Source organism: Euleptes europaea, chromosome 2, assembly GCF_029931775.1.
Source record: "Euleptes europaea isolate rEulEur1 chromosome 2, rEulEur1.hap1, whole genome shotgun sequence".
Lineage (NCBI taxonomy): Eukaryota > Metazoa > Chordata > Lepidosauria > Squamata > Sphaerodactylidae > Euleptes > Euleptes europaea.
Window position 1 is genome coordinate 109,844,739 of NC_079313.1, and position 19,702 is coordinate 109,864,440.

The 19,702-nt window shown below is 40.9% G+C and overlaps 1 protein-coding gene across 1 annotated transcript in view; it reads right to left on the reverse strand.

The window, feature by feature from the left end:
• PTPRT (protein tyrosine phosphatase receptor type T) overlaps nt 1–19,702 on the reverse strand; it is a 764,724-nt gene that overhangs the window by 48,744 nt on the left and 696,278 nt on the right. Inside the window, exon 19 of the mRNA XM_056844110.1 lies at nt 8,266–8,353. Within this exon, the coding sequence (XP_056700088.1) occupies nt 8,266–8,353 (88 nt within the window). The remainder of the gene's footprint in view (nt 1–8,265; nt 8,354–19,702) is intronic.

A 19,702-nucleotide genomic window follows, 5' to 3' on the forward strand; every position in this document is an offset into this window, starting at 1 on the left:
CATCCATCACAGAAAGGAGAAGAGGCTTATATATTTGTGGAATTCCTTGCCAGAGCCAGCAATAGATGGATAGTTCTTACATGGAACTTTACATTGTGTCCAGGCCTATTGATGGGTAAGCAGGTGGTAGCTGTTGCCAGGAGTGTCTTTTACCAGCTTCCACCAGTTATTTATTTATTTATTTCCATTTATTACCCCCCTCTCCCTGGCCAAAGCCGGACTCAGAGTGGCTTACAAATGATAAAAGTCCTATTAAATCAATAGTTAGAAGAAGAAAAAGAAGAAGAGTTGGTGGGTAATCAAACCAAGTTCTCCAGATTAGAGTCCACCGCTCCTAACCATTGCACCACACTGGCTCTCTAGTTATCCCCTGCCTCACCTCTGAAGGTGGGGGCACAGAGAGAAGGACTTGAGAGGCAGATGGGCTGGACCTTAATTAAAGTATGGTTTCATGTTATGTCTGATCCGATCCTATGCTGTATCATGGCAGCAGGGTGCACTGCATATTCATTCTTAAAAACAAGTTCCATATGCATCACGTCATGAGGGTACTGCCCCAGGTGTCACCACAGTGTGGAAAATGATTGTGTGAATTGGCCATATGTTATGCCCTCCTGAATGCGGACATAAATCTTAAAGGCCAAAGCTTGTTTACATTTGTGTTCAGTTTTCTTTTTGAGAGTAAATGACATATTCCTGGTATTTAATGTTGTCGCCGAGCATCTGACGTTTAAAAATACCCCAAAAAAATGCGTTGCAACATTGAAGTGTTTTCTCTCTCCCGTGGGAGATTTCTTCTGCTAAAAAGTGTGAGTGGCATGAAAAGACCCTCAGCTTATACACACACGCACAGGCTAAGAAATAGTAATGATCATGGCTCACCCTTCAGGAGGTAATGAGGCCTTTTATTTTATTCGTATTTTTAGTAGGACATGCTTGGTTAAAGCTAACACCATAATTTATTGCACAAACTACATTTTCCATATGTTTGGAAGCTGTTAGGAAGATGCGTATATTTCATTGTGATACAATGGGTTTATGTATTAATAATAATTAATAACCAGCAGTGAACCAATATGGGAAGAGAGCAGACTGAGATAATGAAAATCACCCACACCAATACATTGTCATAATGAAGCCAACTCCTGAATGTTTCTTCTCAGTCAATGCACAGACTCTCCTGTTAGCCCCACCACTTTCCTCCTACTGTCATCAGTCATATACAGAATCTAGCCATTATGCACAATTCCTAGGCAACTTACACATAAATCAGCACATTGACTGACTGAACGATATTAGAGCCAGCGTGGTGTAGTGGTTAAGCGTGGTGGTTATGAGCGGTGGACTCTAATCTGGACAACCGGGTTTGATTCCCCACTCCTCCACATGAGTGATGGACTCTAATCTGGTGAGTCGGGTTGGTTTCCCCACTCCTATCCATGAAGCCCGCTGGGTGACCTTGGGCTAGTCACAGAGCTCTCTAAGCCCCACCGACCTCACAAGATGTCTGTTGTGGGGAGGGCAAGGGAAGGTGATTGTAAGCAGGTTTGATTCTTCCTTAAGTGGCAGAGAAAGTCGGCATATTAAAACCAACTCTTTATCTTCTTCTTATTTCCCCTTCTGTTCTCGTGGCAAGCAAAATATAACACAAAGGAAATGCCAGAGAAAATGTGACTCTTTGTTAGTCATAGGCAACTTTTTTGGCCCAAGCGCTGAAAAAATGCAGCACCCACCTGTGAAGATGTTGGTGTGCCAGTAAAAAGAAAAAAAAGAGTGGAAGAGGATTGTACTTGGATAGACATGCTTGTAGCAAACCAGTGGTGCTGGCAGCATATCAGGGATTCACCTTGTAATCGTCTGATGGCTTGCAGAGGTCTGGGAAGCTATGAGGGGCATAGGCCATGCCTGTTGCCTTCACTGTCAGTGCTTGAGTTGCTTGGGTGGAGTTGTGACCTTGGTATGCTACTATCAGCATGTATGCTGTGGGTTGCATACCCCTTCTGTCTGCATTAAGCATGGTTTGGCCCAGAAGGGACAATGGGCAGGCAAACTACACAATATGGTGCTTCACTTGTTTATACTCATTTTCTTGTATTCCTTGAGGCTACACAACAGCTGTTGAGAACTACTTTTTTTAAGTAAAAAAAGAAAGGGAGAGCCCAAACAAGCACCGAATGTCACTGTGGGAGGAGTAAGTGTTCCTCCCCCCCCCCCCGGAGTTTTCTAACCCAAAAACTGCACAGGGGGAGGAGTTATGTCACTGATTTTGCTGCTCCATGTACATAGATACTCCATGTAGAGCAGCAAAATTAGTGAAATAACTCCCCCTCCCCTGGAGTGGTTTTCATGTAAGAAAACTGCTTGGGGAGAAGGTAAAAGCCCTTCCTCCTCCTGGGGCACCATTCCAAGTCCATTTGGGCTCTCCTCTATGTTTGTTTGCTTTTGAAGAAGCAGTTTCCCGAAGCTGCTGTGTGAATGCAGGGAACACAGGAAAACCATTGTAAACAAGTGAAGGATCATATCGTGTAGTCTCATCTAACTTAGCTAGAAAAGGAACATTGTGCTTATTAAGTATTAGCTTAGAACCTGTCGCCTTAAGTTCTAAGGCGACAGGTTCTAAGCTAGTACTTAATAAGCACAATGTTCCTTTTCTAGCTAAGTTAGATGAGACTAAATCCTACTGAAACCAATGAAACAATCAAGTTAAGGCAAATATAAGTCAGAGTTTTCAGTGGGGTTTAGTCATTACTGGATCTGGACATCTATGAAATAGTCATGGCCATGAGAAGCATCTGAATACATGATGCATATCTACTGTTAAGAACATAAGAACATAAGAAAAGCCCTGCTGGATCAGACCAAGGCCCATCAAGTCCAGCAGTCTGTTCACACAGTGGCCAACCAGGTGCCTCTAGGAAGCCCCCAAACAGCAAAGCAGGTGTCGTCCAACAGGCTACTTAAATTGGTTGCCTGGAAGTCAACAACTCTGAGCTCTTTTGGAGAACAGAGGGGTAGAAGAAGAAAAAGAAAGCAATCGATATGAAATAATCTCCAGCTTGTGATTCTATCACACAAAGACCTGATTTAAACATACAGAAAAATGATGTAGGATGCTAAGATGACAAAACAGACTTGCATCACTTCAGACTGTAGAGGGTGGAGTCTAGCTTTGAATGCTCCTTCACATAAAACAATGTGAATGTATATTAGCACAGCAGGGATATACATTCTGACCCTTCTCTTTGCTTGCTCTACTTGCATGGAACTTTTAACGTAGGACACCATTCCAAAATGTGGTCTTCCATCTGCATTCATGACAGGGACATGAATGGACATGCAGTCCATTCTTCAGCAGTCTAGCACCTCTTTCTCACCTCTCTCCTGTATTTGTGACCCACACCTTCCCTGGAAAGAAGGTTCCATCAAAATCACGTGGTCCTGTTTCTAAATGAAGAAATAGTGTCATGCAAGTATCACTGAAAGAAGCTCTGAAAACCTTCTAGCATGGAGTTTGTGAGCCTAAAAACACCCTGAGGAATAGTCCTTCAACCCTTAGCATCAACTCAATCACACAATCGACACAGTCCTCCCACTTTCCATGGCTAGCCTTTATTTACACTGTGTTTCACTGCTACATCTTGTTATTTAATTACATACTTTTTTTGAAGCTCCATTGATTTACTAACTCAGATTAATAGTTCTTTGAGAAAAAAAATCATTATCCCATTATTTATCTTACAGGTGTTCATATTCACCATCTCCTTCTTTGCAGTTTCTGTCTATACCCTTTCATGTTTGTCATTTTTATCATTCCCAGCATCCTCTGGGTCTGAACTTTCACTATATTTTATGCCTAACAGATACCTTTTTCATACACTTGATTACATTTTACTTTTCCTTATTCAACTATATCCTATCTCTCTTTTTTTGTGTTATTCTTGCAGTGTTACATCTATATTTTTAGCTACAGGGCAAGCATCTATCTTTCTTGAGCAACCAATCACCTCTGTGCATATTTTCTTGATGTTTTCTTCCTTTTCATCCTGTTTGATGTTCTTTTCCTTCGTTCTTTCCCACACGCCTCACTAAAACAGAACGCTCCCTTCCCTGCAATCATACTTAATAAATAAATGGTTATCCTTCCTTGATGAACTTATTTAACTTTGCTCATTCATCCTGGGTTCTATTTATTCTACACCATGTGAAGTAGCAGAGCAGCTTTATGGAGACTTACATCATCAAAGGTTAGCTCTGCCTCAGTGACGTGATGAAAGGATGATGTGTGTACTCAGAACCTTATTTTTTCATTATTATCATTTCAGTCATTCAAGTAAAAAACATTTACATCAACTAAATCGGCACCCAAAATGAATCCAGCAGCAGATGTTATACAAGGACATTATTTATTTACTTACAGTAAATGTATCTGATAAAAAACTTTCCTCTCTCACACAGGGAGGAATGCTTCTTCTAAAGAGGTGCCTCCTCTTTCACAGAGGGAGGAATGCTTCTTCTAAAGAGGAGCCTGCATATATCACCAAGGTCCGCCTCCCCAAAAAGTATTTTTTGCATGTGCAAATATCTGAAGGTTTAATGAATTAATCAGTAAAATACAATCATTAGACTGTGATTCTGTTAATCTACTAACGCTTTTAATTATTAAGTGCTAAAAGCAGAGGACCCACAGGGTTTTGTAGGGACATCTTACTTTCCCTCCCCCACTATTTACTTTTTCTTTTTCTTGAAAGCCCCCATAGCCTCCCCTTTCCTGCTTCCTTTTCTCCTTCCCACCCACCAGCTAAACTACCTTTATCTGCCCCCTTGTGTTCAGCTTTCCCTCCTTCCATCCTCTTTGCATAGTAGGGTTGCCAGCCCTGGGTTGAGAAATACCTAGAGATTTTGGGGGTGGAGCCTGAGGAGGATGGTGTTTGGGTACTCATTTTACCAACCTTGGAAGGATGGAAGGCTGAGTCAACCTTGAGCCGGCTACCTGAAACCAACTTCCGTTGGGATCGAACTCAGGTCGTGAGCAGAGTTTGGACTGCAGTACTGCAGCTTACCACTCTGCGCCACGGGGTATATAGCAGAAGACCTCCCAGCAAAACTCATCTTTGCCTGCTGGCACCTGAAAGAGCAGCAGAAGAAAATGGGAGCTGTTGTGATTGTGCAGCAACCCCAACAATGGCCACTGAAATCTTAAGGCTGCAGGCACTGGTTCTATTATTTTGGTGAGGTCAACCCCCAATGTTTTTGGTTTTTTTTTAAGATTTAAGATTTCTTAGGTTTGTAGAAAGATCTGTCTGTTCTGTTCATGGCTCCAGTCTTTGGATTCAAGACTCTATGATGGGGCTCAATGAGCATTAGATATATTGATTACTATATAGTTATATATTATATATGACGGCAATCTGCCATTGATGCTCTATTCAAACTGAAAAACAGGATATATATTTGCTACAATAAGAAATAATAAAGCTTTCTTGGTTGCATCAAATGATTGCCCATTTTGATTTTGAATTGAAAATCATGGTTGCAGGGAGCAAAAATAGTTCACAAAAAGTCTAAATTAGGCAAGTGTTCACCGCCATCAGTTTCCTGATCTATTGCAGTTTCACACAATTTTTTCTTATAATCACTGGCTCATTCTTTCCCTGGTAACTGTCAATTCCAGCCAATTAGAGATCACTTATTGAATGAGATGACATTATATAATGTAGTTGATCCGATTTGGCTATGTAAGATGTTACTGAAGCCCAGTGAAGTAAGTTTAGAATGAAGGCAACACCTTCCAAATTGGCAAATGATTTTGAACTCTTTCATTAAAATTACAAAAATGCACTAAAAGTTGGGGGGGGGGGGTTTGACAGTGTCAAAAATACTTGCAAAATGTACTGTCCTTTAAAGTTCACCCCTGCCAGTTTTTCTCTTACAAACCTTAGATACAACTTCTTAGGGATCAAACAACACAATCAAAAGAGGAAAGTCCATTGTGAAAGTTTCCTCTAACTACTAAGAACTACCACTATGGTTAAAAAGAAGGAAAGTATAAGAAGCCTCATGATGCATACTCAAAGGGCGCTCAGGTAGATTAATCAGATTGAGTTTTTAAATTAAATCACATACAAGGTTTCACATGAATGATAAATAACACCCTGAAATCCAAAGGTACTCAGATCATGTGGTGCTCCAAGTAAGCAGGAGCAGCCCCATTCTAAGGCATAGTTTTGTATAAGTATGGACAACCTTATAATGCATGTTCTGAGCCATCCCAAAGAATTAGTTCACACTGGGCTTGTTTCTAAGCTAGGATAATCAAATTCAGCTTGGAATGTGCGTGTCCCACAAGAAGACAGACATTTATGAAGTGTGGAGCCACCTTCTATAGTTAGGGTTGTCAAGCCCCTCTTTGCAACTGGTGGGAGGTTTTTGGGGTGGAGCCTTAGGAGGGAGGGGTTTGGAGAGGGGGGAGACTTCAATGTCATAGAGTCCAATTGCCAAAGTGGCCATTTTCTCCAGGGGAACAGATCTCTATCGGCTGGAGATCAGTTGTAATAGCAGGAGATCTCCAGCTAGTACCTGGAGGTTGGCAACCATATCTATAGTTCAGCATTGGCATGTGAGGCTTCATCTATCAAAATTCTCCTTTCTGATTAAATAACAACCAGGGTATGGCTGCACTGTTCCATACAAAATTCAGCTGTTGTTCGCTACCCCTAAGTTCCCTTTTCCCAACCTTTTAAGTTTGTCTTAACTTTTAAGTTATTGACTTTTTCCTCTATGGTAAGTGCACTTAACCTACACTTATGCTTGAGGATCATTAGTTTCTATTTCACATTTGTAGGTGCCCTGTACTTCTTCATACAGAAGATACAGCAAAGATGACAAAATAACTCATGTTATTATTACCCACAAATTGTGCTTACTTTTTTACTAGATGCTAGGTGATAAGCCTTCAGGAGTAAGAAGCTTTTAGGTGTGAAGAGCCCATTTTTAGAAGAGTGTTTCATATGAATTAGCTCTCAATGCTTACAAAAATGGTGAAAATAAATAAAAGTAATGAAAGCTAACACTATAACTTCTGTGTTTAAAAAAATCATGTCAGTTAAAGGTGTTTTTTTTTTAAAAAAAAAAACTTATAACAGGAAAAGGGGGGAAAGCTCCAGAAAGAATAACCTACCCTATGGAATAACCTATGGAGACTAGAGATGGTTTGCTGTTCCTCATTTTGACATGAAACATTTGCACTCATTTTTTTTTTCCTTTTGTGAATGTTTTGCTCCTTTTTCCTTGTACTGATTTGTTCATAGGTTTTCACTACAATGTGGAAATCCAGTCATAGCCTGTCATTCATATAATTGAGACATGCATATAAATATGAAACAAATTCCACATAACAACACATGGCCCTTTATCCAACCATCAATGCATGGAAGGCACAGGGAGTTTTCCTGCATTCCTCTCTGTGCAGAGGATCTGTGTGGAAGAACAATTGTGTAGGTTGGTGGGCTGCAGTGAGAAGGGACAAAGTGATACTCCCCTTTGTTCAGCGGAGCTGCACTTGCAGAAGAGGAAGTAGGAGCGATTTCACCCCCTTGGCTTTCCTCACTCCAGCCATACCAATTGTGTGGCTAATCTCCATTTGGGCCCTATGACCCTGAGAATGTTCCTTCTGAGAGTTGGAAACAGCTACAAGAAACAGAAATCCAGGGAAATTCCTCCCATGCACTGTGTACAAAGTGATAGGATAGAAGCCACAACACAAACAAATCCATAAACCAATAGTCAAAAAAAGAGAATCAAAGGTATCGACAAAGATCTAGATGAATATAAAAAGATATTAAATGGAGGGTCATTTACTCATCCCCAATAGAGCAAGTAACTCCACAAATTGCTCCACAAATAGAGCATCCCCTACCAGCAAGTAACTCCACAAATTGCTGACCACAATATTTCTTTAAGATCTGAATCACAACTGATACTCCAAAGTCTCACCCCTCTTCAACTTCTTTGTGTGAAGACAAAGGGAAAATATTGACTCTAATATCCACTGAGAAATTCATACCAAGGAGATAATGAGAAACAATGAAGCAGAAAAGATGGGAGAGGGGAAACAGTAACATAGAAGGATGGTTTGAAAGAATCGGATAAAGAGGTTAAGAATGCCAGATATTTTGTGTTTTTATTCTTGTTCACATTTACCCCCTCTCTGCTAGATGCTTACAAGATATACACAGGAAGTTCAGTTCAGTTTGAATTTGCACCTACAGGAGATGATGTTGCCATATCTGTTCTTATTGCGATTTTCATCTTCTTTGGCTGTATCCCAAGATGCTGTCTGCCCCTCGGGTAGAGCCTGCAAAATAAACAACAATGGAGTGTTTATGAAATAGCCAGTGCCTTCTGGTGTTTTAACATAACAAAGTGGGGGTAGAAAATGGCAGCATATCATTTAGCACTCAGCCAAGCCAACTGCTTTTCTCCAAGAAAAGGGCACGTCTAATAATGCAGTGCTGAAGAGATCATTCATACCTTCCCGCTTACAGTTGTATTCCCAGTGCAACTGCTACTAAAGCAAATAAGAAAGATTTTGCTTTTGGCTTCATAGTCATCAGGAGTTTTGACACTAGAAACTAAATGGTTTCTCCTATGCCCATGAGAAATACTAGAATTCATGCAAGGTATTTTAACTGCATACAAAGGCAATGTTCCAAACAATATAAATTCCTCCTGCAGTATAAATTGAGGAATAAGGCTACCTCAAACACCTGAGCGATATGAATGTCCCCTACGTTATGTGCATGCATTATGGCTATAAATTATACTTATGTCCTATAACTCATACCTATTATCTTGTGAGCACAATTCAAAGTGCCAGTTTTGATATATGAATTGCTAAACAGCTTGAGACCTCCTTATCTTACAGAACAGCTATTATTTTTGTTCCATTACAGCTCTTAGGAACACACTCTTAATTATACTATGCATGTGTGATTAATTATGCTATCCATGCATGAATCTTGCACTAGGAGGACATAGTGAGCCATTCTCACCACCTGCCCTACAACTGGAGAAGTCCCTTTGCTTTGACTCAACTGGAAGTGCATTTTGCTTGCTTTTTTCCAAGTCTAGGACTAGCATTGCAATCCTAAACAGTCACACACCCTTGTCAATCCATTGAAGTCAATGGGTTTAGAAAGATGAAACTGTTTAGGGTTGTACTATAAATTTCAGAGGCAATTTCAGTTCAGTGTAGTACTTTCTATTGTAATACATATCTAATTCAGTGGTTTTACTGGATTGTTTCACGGTTGAGAAAGAACGTAAAGAATAAAATCCTCCCAAGCTTTGTCACAGTCAACAAAATCTCTAGACAGTTGTACAGGAAGAGGACAAGCTCTGATAATACAAAAGAAGCTGTCCAAAATGACAACCTGTAGTATAAATACTTAAGATGACAGTGCTATGAATGCTTGTTCTTGGATGTTATGGTGTACTTTCTCTGTTGAGCTTGTTGTAGTTACATCTTTGCCCTTCTCTGTGACTTAAAAGTGAGAGCTCCCATAATCTCCCCCTGAACTCAATTTTGTTTGGAGCAAAAGGAGGGGAATTCTTGAGAACGTCTCTGCCAGCTAATAAGTTCAGAGCTGAACTTCTATTGCCTTTCCTGTTTGCAGGTAATTTAAGCCTATTTGCAGGTAATGTAAACTGGAGGCATCGGAGTCCTCAGATCTTAGCATATGGCCCTAACTGAGCCAGCCCTGTGAATCCAGGATCACCCATTATACAATCTAATTATATGTATTGTACCTGTTATTTCAGTTCATTGTTAATTTTCCTGTTTGTTTAAAAGGTGTTTTGTAAACCACTTTGGGTCCCCACTGGGGAGAAAAAAGAGATGCCTAAATAAATATTTGGAATGCTCAAAGGTAGCTTGAAAGATGGTACTGTTTAAAGTTCTTGGAATAAGTCTGTTATGGTCATCGAGAATTATACCCCAGACTCTAAAAAACTATATAACATACAGTTTAAGAAACCAGGTTTCCTACCACTAACTAATAAATAATTGGCTGAAAATCACAACAATGCATGGCTTATTTCTTGAAATGCTGACTATTTCACCTGTGCTGGAGTGGAAGAAAATGCAGAATATGTGACCCTCAGATTATAAGTATGCTGTTTAAGAAGGCAATCTTAGCCAGAAAACAGCATTTTGTACCAGCTCACAAAGGGCTCTAGGGGAGATAATGTCAGGACGCGCTACAGATGTTGCTCTTCACAGAGATAAGTAATAAGTGGCTCTAGCTCAAATCACCAGACATATGTAGTAATGATTCTGCAAATGGCAAGATCTTTGATCACGCATCCATTTCCTCGTACAAAGAAAGTGCTACCTAATGGTGGCTAATCTCCTAAAGAGAGGGGAGGCATGGGGGGTAAAGTAGATGAGGGAAGCTCATTTTCATCTTCAAAGTTAGAGGAGAAAAAGTGTATTATTTGTCCATTAGTGTCTAGATACAATAGATAGCTGAGGGAATGGCAGCAGTTATTTGGGATCTCATCATATACTATTGAAGTGGGGGGAAATTGCATTATACAATGTACATAGGATGGTTACATGACTTCTTTACAGGAAATGCCAGACACAACTTTTACCAGACATTCATTGTTTTGACCATTAAGCTTCCCATCAAAACAATGGGATGATTCTTAACAAGTCATAGAACCAGAGTGCATTACAAAAAAATATGGAGAGAGCTGGTGATTGTTTATTCCCCTGAAAACAGAGGAACCTGATCAAACTAAATCTCTGGTACATGGAATGTTGCAGTCTGTTATAATGTGATTTGTATAGACATGCGATCATGTATAAACATGATTGCATCCTCAGGAGAAAACAACAACAACCCAGAAATAAATGCAAGATTTCTAATAGCAATCTAATATATCTAATAGCAAAATCTGCCCCCCATCTACAGATATATAAATCTGCAGATTGAGGCCACACTGATGTTATAAAATCAGAAATGTTAAAAAGGTTTTTTTAAAAATTCCCCGATCAGAATTTAAAAAATCAGAAATGTTAAAAAGTTTTTTTTAATTCCCCGATTAGAAAAGTGAGTGTGCGCAGACACCACATTTACCTGTACAGCTGGCAGCCACCGTCACAGGGAACCGCTCTGGGCCCAGCTGCAGTGATGGTGGGTGCCAGGAAAGGCTCCAAGCCCAGCCAAGGTGGCAGAGTATGCTGGGTGCCACTCCAGGCCCGGCTGCAGTGGCAGAAGATGCTGGGAGCCTCTCTGGGCCTGGCTGCAGCAGTGGAAGTAGGGCTGCCAGGTCCCCCTCCTCCTCCGGCGGGAGGCTATGGGGCTAAGGTCGGGATTGTGTGCATGTGTGCGCGCGTGTGCCAATGCGCATGCACATCCCTTCCGGTTTAGGGGTGAATTACCGGGGGTTTGCCTGCCACCAAAGGGCACCTGGCAACCCTAAGTGGAGGATGCCAGGAACCCCTCTGGGTGCAGCAGCAATGTCAACTGCTGAGAGGCTCTCTGGCCTGGCCATGGTGGTGTTGGTGACCGGGAGGCTCTCCAGGCCTGGAAAGCTCCATAATTCTGCTGTTACTGCAGCCAGGCCTGGAGACCTGTAGCCACACCTGGCTCAATGATAGGGAAGCTGCTCCGGTTGGTAAGGCAAGGAGGGGAGAGAGGGGATGGGGTAGATAGAGTGGGGATGATTAGAAATTGGGTAGGTTGATAGAGAAGGGGAGGGGAGAATGATGTAGAAGGGGTGGGGGCAAAAGAGAGGGGTGGGGCAAAAGAGAGGGGGCATAGGTTAAAAAGTAAGGACGGGAGAAAGAAGGGGAGAAATAGAGAGGGGGAGGTTGACAGAGAAGGGAAGGGAGGAAGAAAGAGGGGAAGAGAGAAGGAGCACCTGTAGCTTTAACAAACGGAAGCCCTCAGTGGGCATTGCTAGGCAACCACATCATTCTAGGCTTGGTTTCTGTCAGTGAAAGCCGGGGCAGAGGGAGGGTACTTTCCAGGGCTTCTTTGGCCTTTAAGGGTGTAGTTATCAGGGTCAGGCTTGGAAGCAATCATGGGAAACTTGATACCACCCTATTTCCATGACTTACTTAGGCCTAGATGCTTGCTACTCTTTAACAGCAGCCACCCTATGAAAGCCAGTGTGGAGTAGCAATTAGAGCTTCAGAGTAGGGTCTGGGGAACCCAGATTCAAATCACCAGTCCGCCATGCAAACTCACTTGGTGATGTTGGGGCAGTCATATACTTTCAGCCTAACCTATCTCACAGAGTTGTTGTGATGATTAAAAGGAGAGGAGAATGATGTAAACTGCTTTGGTCTCCACTATGGAGAAAAGTGGGGTATAAATAAAGTAAATAAATGATAAATATATCTGAAGATGGGAGGCAGATAAAAGGTAGGTTGGTGAATGGCTAAGAAGGAGAGAATGAGGCAGAGAACGGGGAGAGGATATGGAAGTTGTCAGGAGGAGGGAAAATGGAAATAATGAGGGGAGAGGGATACAGGGGACAGTGATGTGCCCCCCTACACACACACAAGTCCTTCGTGGTTCCCAACCATGGAAGTAGGCCTGGCCCAGCAGTGGGCACTGAGCCATAGCTCTCCTAGGTAGAGGCTGCTGGTGTGGGGAGCTGAAGACAGAGGGTCAAATTAAGGTAGGCTGGCTGTTGGGTGGGAAAGAGAGAAGGAAGCAGGAAAGGGGGAGAGGCTATGGGGAGAGATGTGTGCTTGTTATCTAAAATCATATTCTGGTACATCAAGTTCTACTGATTTTATTGGAACTGCCTTAAGGACTGTAACCATTGACTGGCTGAGTTGATATCATTTGCTGGATCAGTTTGTTATCAGACTTATTGTTTATTTTATTTAAGAAACAAATATGCAGCCTTGCCAAAATCCTGCTTGGATAGTAAAAACAACATCATAACTTTTGATGTTATTCAGGCTAAGACAAATAGCCATAGCAGATTTCTAAGCTCCCCAAAGACATAAAAACAAAGAAGGTTCAGTGTCTGAACCTTTCAGCTATATTAGTGTCTGAATTAGTTGGCCTGAAGCAGATGTTGTGACTGTAGCAATTTTTTTGTATTCATTAGGATTGCAAAAAGATATGACCTTGCATTTAGATGTGGCAAATACTAACAGGATATATTGTTTTTGTATGTCACAAAGCTGCTGTTGCCAAAAAAACCAGAAGCTGAAAATTAAAAACTGGATCTCCCAGTTGAACTATTTTATCTGAGGTCATAAGATGCAGACCATTTCAATTCTTTACAGTCCATTAATACTCCAGTAAGGCAACTTATCTAGATTTTAAAAAGCTGCTTAGCACATGTCATAAAAGGTCATAATGTCTGCAGGATATCATGTTTATATGCTATAGAGAACCAGGCATGTTTTGTAGAAATGCCGTTTGAGTAATTTATATTTCGAAACCTATTTACAGATAGATTTTGTACAAGAAAACGTGTTTCTGCAAAGTCACACCAGAAATGTTCGAATACTTCTGTGGACATAAACTAAGAGCCATAAAAAGCCATGGTGAACCCTGAAGGTTTTATAAAGGTGTTTTGTTTTGTTTAGATGTTGCTTGAATTATCTCACAACTCTGAGTTTGTTTAAAAGCAGAAGTTTCTTTTACGATTTATCCACACTCAGGATGAAACTGCAGTCATCCCTTTCCTAACCATATTAACAAAAATTGATAGAAATATTATTATTAAAAATCAATGCCTGATTTCTGTCAGCTACTTAGAAACAGCATGTAAGTGATATATAAATGGTGTGTAACATAAATGGCACATAATCAAATGGAAACGGTGAGTTTGCCACACAACATAGGCCAGACAAAAATGGTCCTGATTAGGCATGAAAATTAAATTAAAACAAATAGATATTTATTACATCCCTCGTTTTGCTTAATGGGTTGGATCCCACAGACCAGTTTCACTTGCAGAAGTGCTTTCCTCTGCTGGAAGGAGTCTTCTGCTGACACAAGACTCCTGGAAGAACACAGAACTGAAGCACAAAATCCAACACTATGTCACCAGCATGGAGGAACACAAATGTCCAGAAACACATACTACAGTCCAGCAGCAGTGGAAGACGGGCAAAGTATGGATATTTCTCACATGTGCAAACCCTCCAGAATTCATCCAAGTTAGCCCTCCATCCATAACTATCAAAATCTTATGCAATTGGAAGTAGGGTATGTGGCTTAAAACAATTATGCTTGTGTATGTGTCTGTATCCACCTCTGTTAGTCTCTTGCCATGAAAACCCCAAAAAGGGGTTGCCATAAGTCGGCTGCGACTTGAAGGCACTTTACACACACATGTGTTTGTATGCCCTGACATGAATGCCCCTGGCTAGCCTGATGCCATGAGATCTCAGAAGCTAAGCAGGGTTGACCCTGGTTAGTACTTGAATGGGAGGCCACCAAGGAATACTAGGGTTGTTATGCAGAGGAAGGCAATGGCAAACCATCCATGTAAGTCTCTTGCTTTGAAACCCTGCTGGGTTGCCATAAGTAGGCTGTGACTTGACGGCACGTTACACATGCACATGTGTTTGTACAACTGAAACAAGATATGGAAGAAAAAGGTCAGTCAGCTAGGAGTAGTGACTGATGAACCCAGAGCATAGAGATACTTCACAAGAGCAAAATTATTTGACACTGTATCACCAGATTGATTGTTATTTACTTATTGATTTAAAACATGTATTAGCCACCTTTCTACCTTGTGGTACTCAAGACACCTTCCAATCTAATTTATGAAATCTGCTAACAAAATAAAGGGGAAAAACTAGATCTTAAAAAACCAAATATATTTGTATGCGGATATTGATATAGAACATGGGAGTAAGAAGTAAATTTGAGATAAATACACACACCTAAGCAGCTGGCTTTGAAAAATAAAGTCCTTAATCATTTTTTTACCATAAACCCCAGATGGCATCCTGCTGGCTAAACCACAAATGTATTTCACAATGGAACTTATTTGTGGGTCATTTATTTACAGCATTTTGAGTGTGCAGAATGTTTAACTAAGCTGATCTCGTCAATCACACCTACTATACTATAAAGTACATGATTACTATTTCTGCTTTATAGATGCAAAACGCAATCTGCCAACTTCTCTGGGTTTTATTCAAAATGGGCAACTGGGCTTGACTGATTCAGTTTGGGCTCGAATGGTTAAACTCAGGCCCAGTCAAAGTGCCAGATCTCATTGTACTCTCTATTAGAATTTAGAGCCAAGCTAATTTCCAACATATTCCAAACATAATAGTTTTTGCTAAGGTGATATATTAAGGAATTCATCCTGTAGTCTGATTTTTTTGTATCACAAACTACACCACAGCCCAGTAGTGAAATTGCAATAATAAAGCAGGTATGAAAACAGTGTCTCTGATGTGGTTTGCTGTTCCAAAGGAAGTTGCTACACATTATTTTATGTTTAGATATACAGAAATGTTGGAGTGATTTTACTGTAAAGTCTGCTAAGTTGCCTTGAGATGCATAAAAATAACATGAAGAATGACATATATCAGATATAAATCATACAGTCAGCCATATGGGTATTTATGGATATGGCTTTGATTGTTGCCATGGTTCTAAACGACAATGGAAACACCAGGTGTTCAAAGTTAGAAGGTGGAATCCATAAGAACTTAAGAAGAATGCTGCTGGATCACACCAATAGTCTATTTAGTCCAACATCATCTTTCACACAGCAGTCTACCAGTTGCCCTGGAGGGCCAATAAACTGATGTTGCCTCCTAGCACCAGTATTCAGAGCTTTAGTGCCTTTGAATATCGAAGTTCCCTTTACTAACCATGGTGAGTGGACCTATCATACATAAACTCCCCTTTTAAGGCCACCTCAACTGGCAGTCAATTTCACAATTTAATTACTCATTGAGTAAACAGATGCTTCCTTTCTCTGTCCTGTAACTATTGTCCAGCAATCCATTGGGTGTCCCAAGCTCTAGTATTATGGGAGAGGGAGAAGAAGCTCCCACTGGAAGGATTTCCACCTGCAGAGCACAACCTGTTCACCTCCCACACTTGCTGCATCCCAAAATGCTGTTCCAGGGAGCTGCATTTTGGGGGTCTTTTTGGGCTACAGTGGGAGGGGGGAGGTGAGAAAGTCATTTTGGGGGTCTTTTTGGGCTGCAGTGGGAGGGGGAGGAGAGAAAGTCATGCTCTGCAGGTGAAAATTCTTCCATCATGGAAATGCTCCAGTGGATCCAGACCAGTGTCAGCTCCCTGGGCTGCAAGGGAAACAAATAACTTAAAGTACATTCCCATACTGAGTTACTCAAATCCAAATCTGTTCGACCGGAGTAACTAACTCTGTATAGGATTACCCCATAAGTAATTGGGAACACATAGGAAGTTTTCCCAAAAGTGCATAGTCACATGAAGGGAGCAGTGGGACAAATCTGTAAAACTTAATGTTTGACACAAATAGTCCTCGCACTAGAATGTTACGTTCAGTTAAAAATGTGATGCATCTCTCAGAAAGTCTGGATTCTTGGAGGAGAGTTAAAGTGTCATTTTTAACAATAGTTTTAAACAGCGACTTGGGGATCATGCTTTACAATCATACAGGGCAAAGATACAGAAATATCCAGTTATTCTGCTGCGTACCAAATATTTTCAACCAGCAGATTATCTTTGGTCCATTGAGATCCCAAAATACTGGAAAAACTTTACTCTGGCATGTTTCAATGCTTTACCCTCACTCCTTCTGGAAGGCAGATACCATCATGTCCCACTTTCTCAATGACTCTGTCCTTCTAATACTGGGAAAGTAGAGCTCATTGAACATGATTTGCTGTAATGCCCATTTTACAATGATATTCAACATTAGTACATAGCTCCAGTTTTGTCAACCATAATGGGAAGATCTGAACAATTTTATGCCCCCTTTCTTTTTGCTGACTCTTTCCAGGAGATAACTTCTAAAGTTGCCAAATTTTGCCTGTGGATACACGGGATACAAAAGCAACTGACTAAGTCTTGGCAGGTTGCTGGAGGAGGGCTTCATTCTTCTCTGTTTCCTTCTCAATTTATGCTTAATGTCATATTTGCCAAATTATACGTGATTATTTTTATTTTAACCATTTGTTAATTTTCTGGAGCTGATCTTGTATTGAAATACATTTTGATGAAAATGATGATAATGATGATGTTGATGATGATGATGAACAATAGTTTTCAACCCTTTCTGACTCAGGAGGAAGTTGTAACCCCAAATTGAAACACACAGTATAATTTTATAACTGCCATATAAAGGTCCTTATCCTTTGCCAAGTTACTTCCAGTTCCCTGTCTCTCCTTCTCTTAACATAGACAATGGTGGTGCTTTTACTGATACTACCCACCTTATATCATTGTCAGGTCCCCCCTCTCCTCCAGCGGGAGATTTTGAGGTGGGGTTCGCACATGCATGGCTGTGAGCAATGCAATCCCATCACTTCCAGTTTACTTCCAGAAGTGCCACAGTGCAATGGGACAATTTACCACTCAAACCCCCATTTGAGTGGTAAATCGTCCCTTCACGCTGTGGCACTTCCGGAAGTAAACCGGAAGTGACGGGATCATGTTGTTTGCAGCTGCACACATGTGCAATTCTTACTGATAGCAGGCTGATGGATTGTTGGGCAACTGCCCACTGTTCCAAGCCACCTGGCAACACTGACTAGGGCCAATCACTCTCTCCAACTGACTTCACAGTGCGAGGATAAAATAGAGGAAGGAGGAATCACATATGCTGCCCTGAACTCCTCAGAGCACTAGTGGGATAAAATTGAGGCCAACAGAGGTGCTTGAACCTCAATCGTTGACTCCTAAAGAGATAGCAATTTTGTTAGAAATACTTCCACCTAGCCCAGACAGGTGGAAATTGTTACATATATAGTTCTTTAATGATTCGACAAGTTGGAAAACTAAGCCATTTACCTCTTTTTTGCAAATGGGAAGAACAAAATTGTACTTCCACACCACTAACTGAAATTTTGCACCTAGGTTTGTCCCAAATATTCTGATGACTGCAAAAGCCTTAAAGTGGGACATTTATGTATCTCTTTCATGAAAAGGAGTACACAGGCTGTACTCCAGAATGGCTAAGATATTTCCATTACAATCTGGAAGCTAAAATTTAATACAAATGTAAGGACTGCTGGATCCCAATGATGAAATGAGAGGAGGATACATTGCTGTTTTTTTTTAAAAAAGATTCTAAGCCCTGCAGCGCCCTCATTCCTTTGAACCATTGGGCTTCTTACCCATCAGCACTAGAAGACGACGAAGAGTTGGTTTTTATATGCCGACTTTCTCTACCACTTAAGGAATAATCAAACTAGCTTACAATCACCTTCCCTTCCCCTCCCCACAACAGACACATTGTGAGGTAGGTGAGGCTGAGAGAGTGTGACTTGCCCAAGGTCACCCAGCTGGCTTCATGTGTAGGGGTGGGGAAACAAATTCAGTTCACCAGATTAGCCTCCCCAGCTCATATGGAGGAGTGGGGAATCAAATCTGTTTCTCCAGATCAGAGTCCACCACTCCAAACCACCACTCTTAACAACTACACCATGCTGGCAGACTACTGTCTTTCCTTAGCTTCTGCTCACTTGCTGGGATTGTGCTGTGCTCCAATCCTTCTTGTAGCCCTGCCCAGTCATTTATGATGTGTGGCTGGCTCTACCCATACTGAGTGGTTACCTAATGTAGAATACTTTGATAGCTACGTTAAAAGATTGCTTCCTCTCTCACTGTACTCTGGCTGCAAGCCAATGGATATTACTAACTTTCAGTGTGTTATCTCTTATACCATATTGGAACTTTCTAACTTCAATTTAATTGTACATGCTCAGAATTTTCACTTACTCATTTCAATAAACCAAAGCTAAGCTGTGACAGTTACTTGCTCTTATGTATGTGTGTATTTCTGTGTGACGCTTATTTTCTCAACATCTACATATAGCTCAAGTTTATTTAAGGTCTGAGCCAAATCGGTTCAACTCTGGTAAGCACCTTAACATCATTTCCAAACACAATCTGGAAGATTGGAAATAGGATATAGATTATCTAAAATGCTTTAGATAAATGATGCTACATGGTATTATCAAGCAACCATCGATTTTTCTCTCTTTCTGTGCTGAGACGATTTTTTTAGCATCTGTCCTGTCATAATTAATGAAACACACATACATTTCAGTTGCCAAAGAAAGGAACAAAGTGTAGCAGAAGAAAAATCTTCTTTGTTTCCTTCATGGAACACCTAGCACTGTATGTGTATCAATTATACAATAAAGTCTGAGCCAAAGGAAAGACTAGAATGAAAGTATTGCATTTTATTTTAAAATGTTGGTCCCTGTCTATTGTGCTACTCAATGGTAACTAGAAATGGTCACCCATAAGCCCGTGGCAGCCGTTTCGTTGGAACGTGCTACATGGGGATGGGTAGAAGAGAGGTATCTCCTTGCTTTGTGAGATGGTTATGGGGGTCCATGTTACATGTGTGTCATTGCTATCTCTATGCTATCTCTATGGTGACTTATTAATCTACTCGCCTGGCTGTAACCAGATGTTATGATCTAGGGGTGCCATCGGACACTTTTTGTTCTTTATTTAATGATTTTATAGGGCTG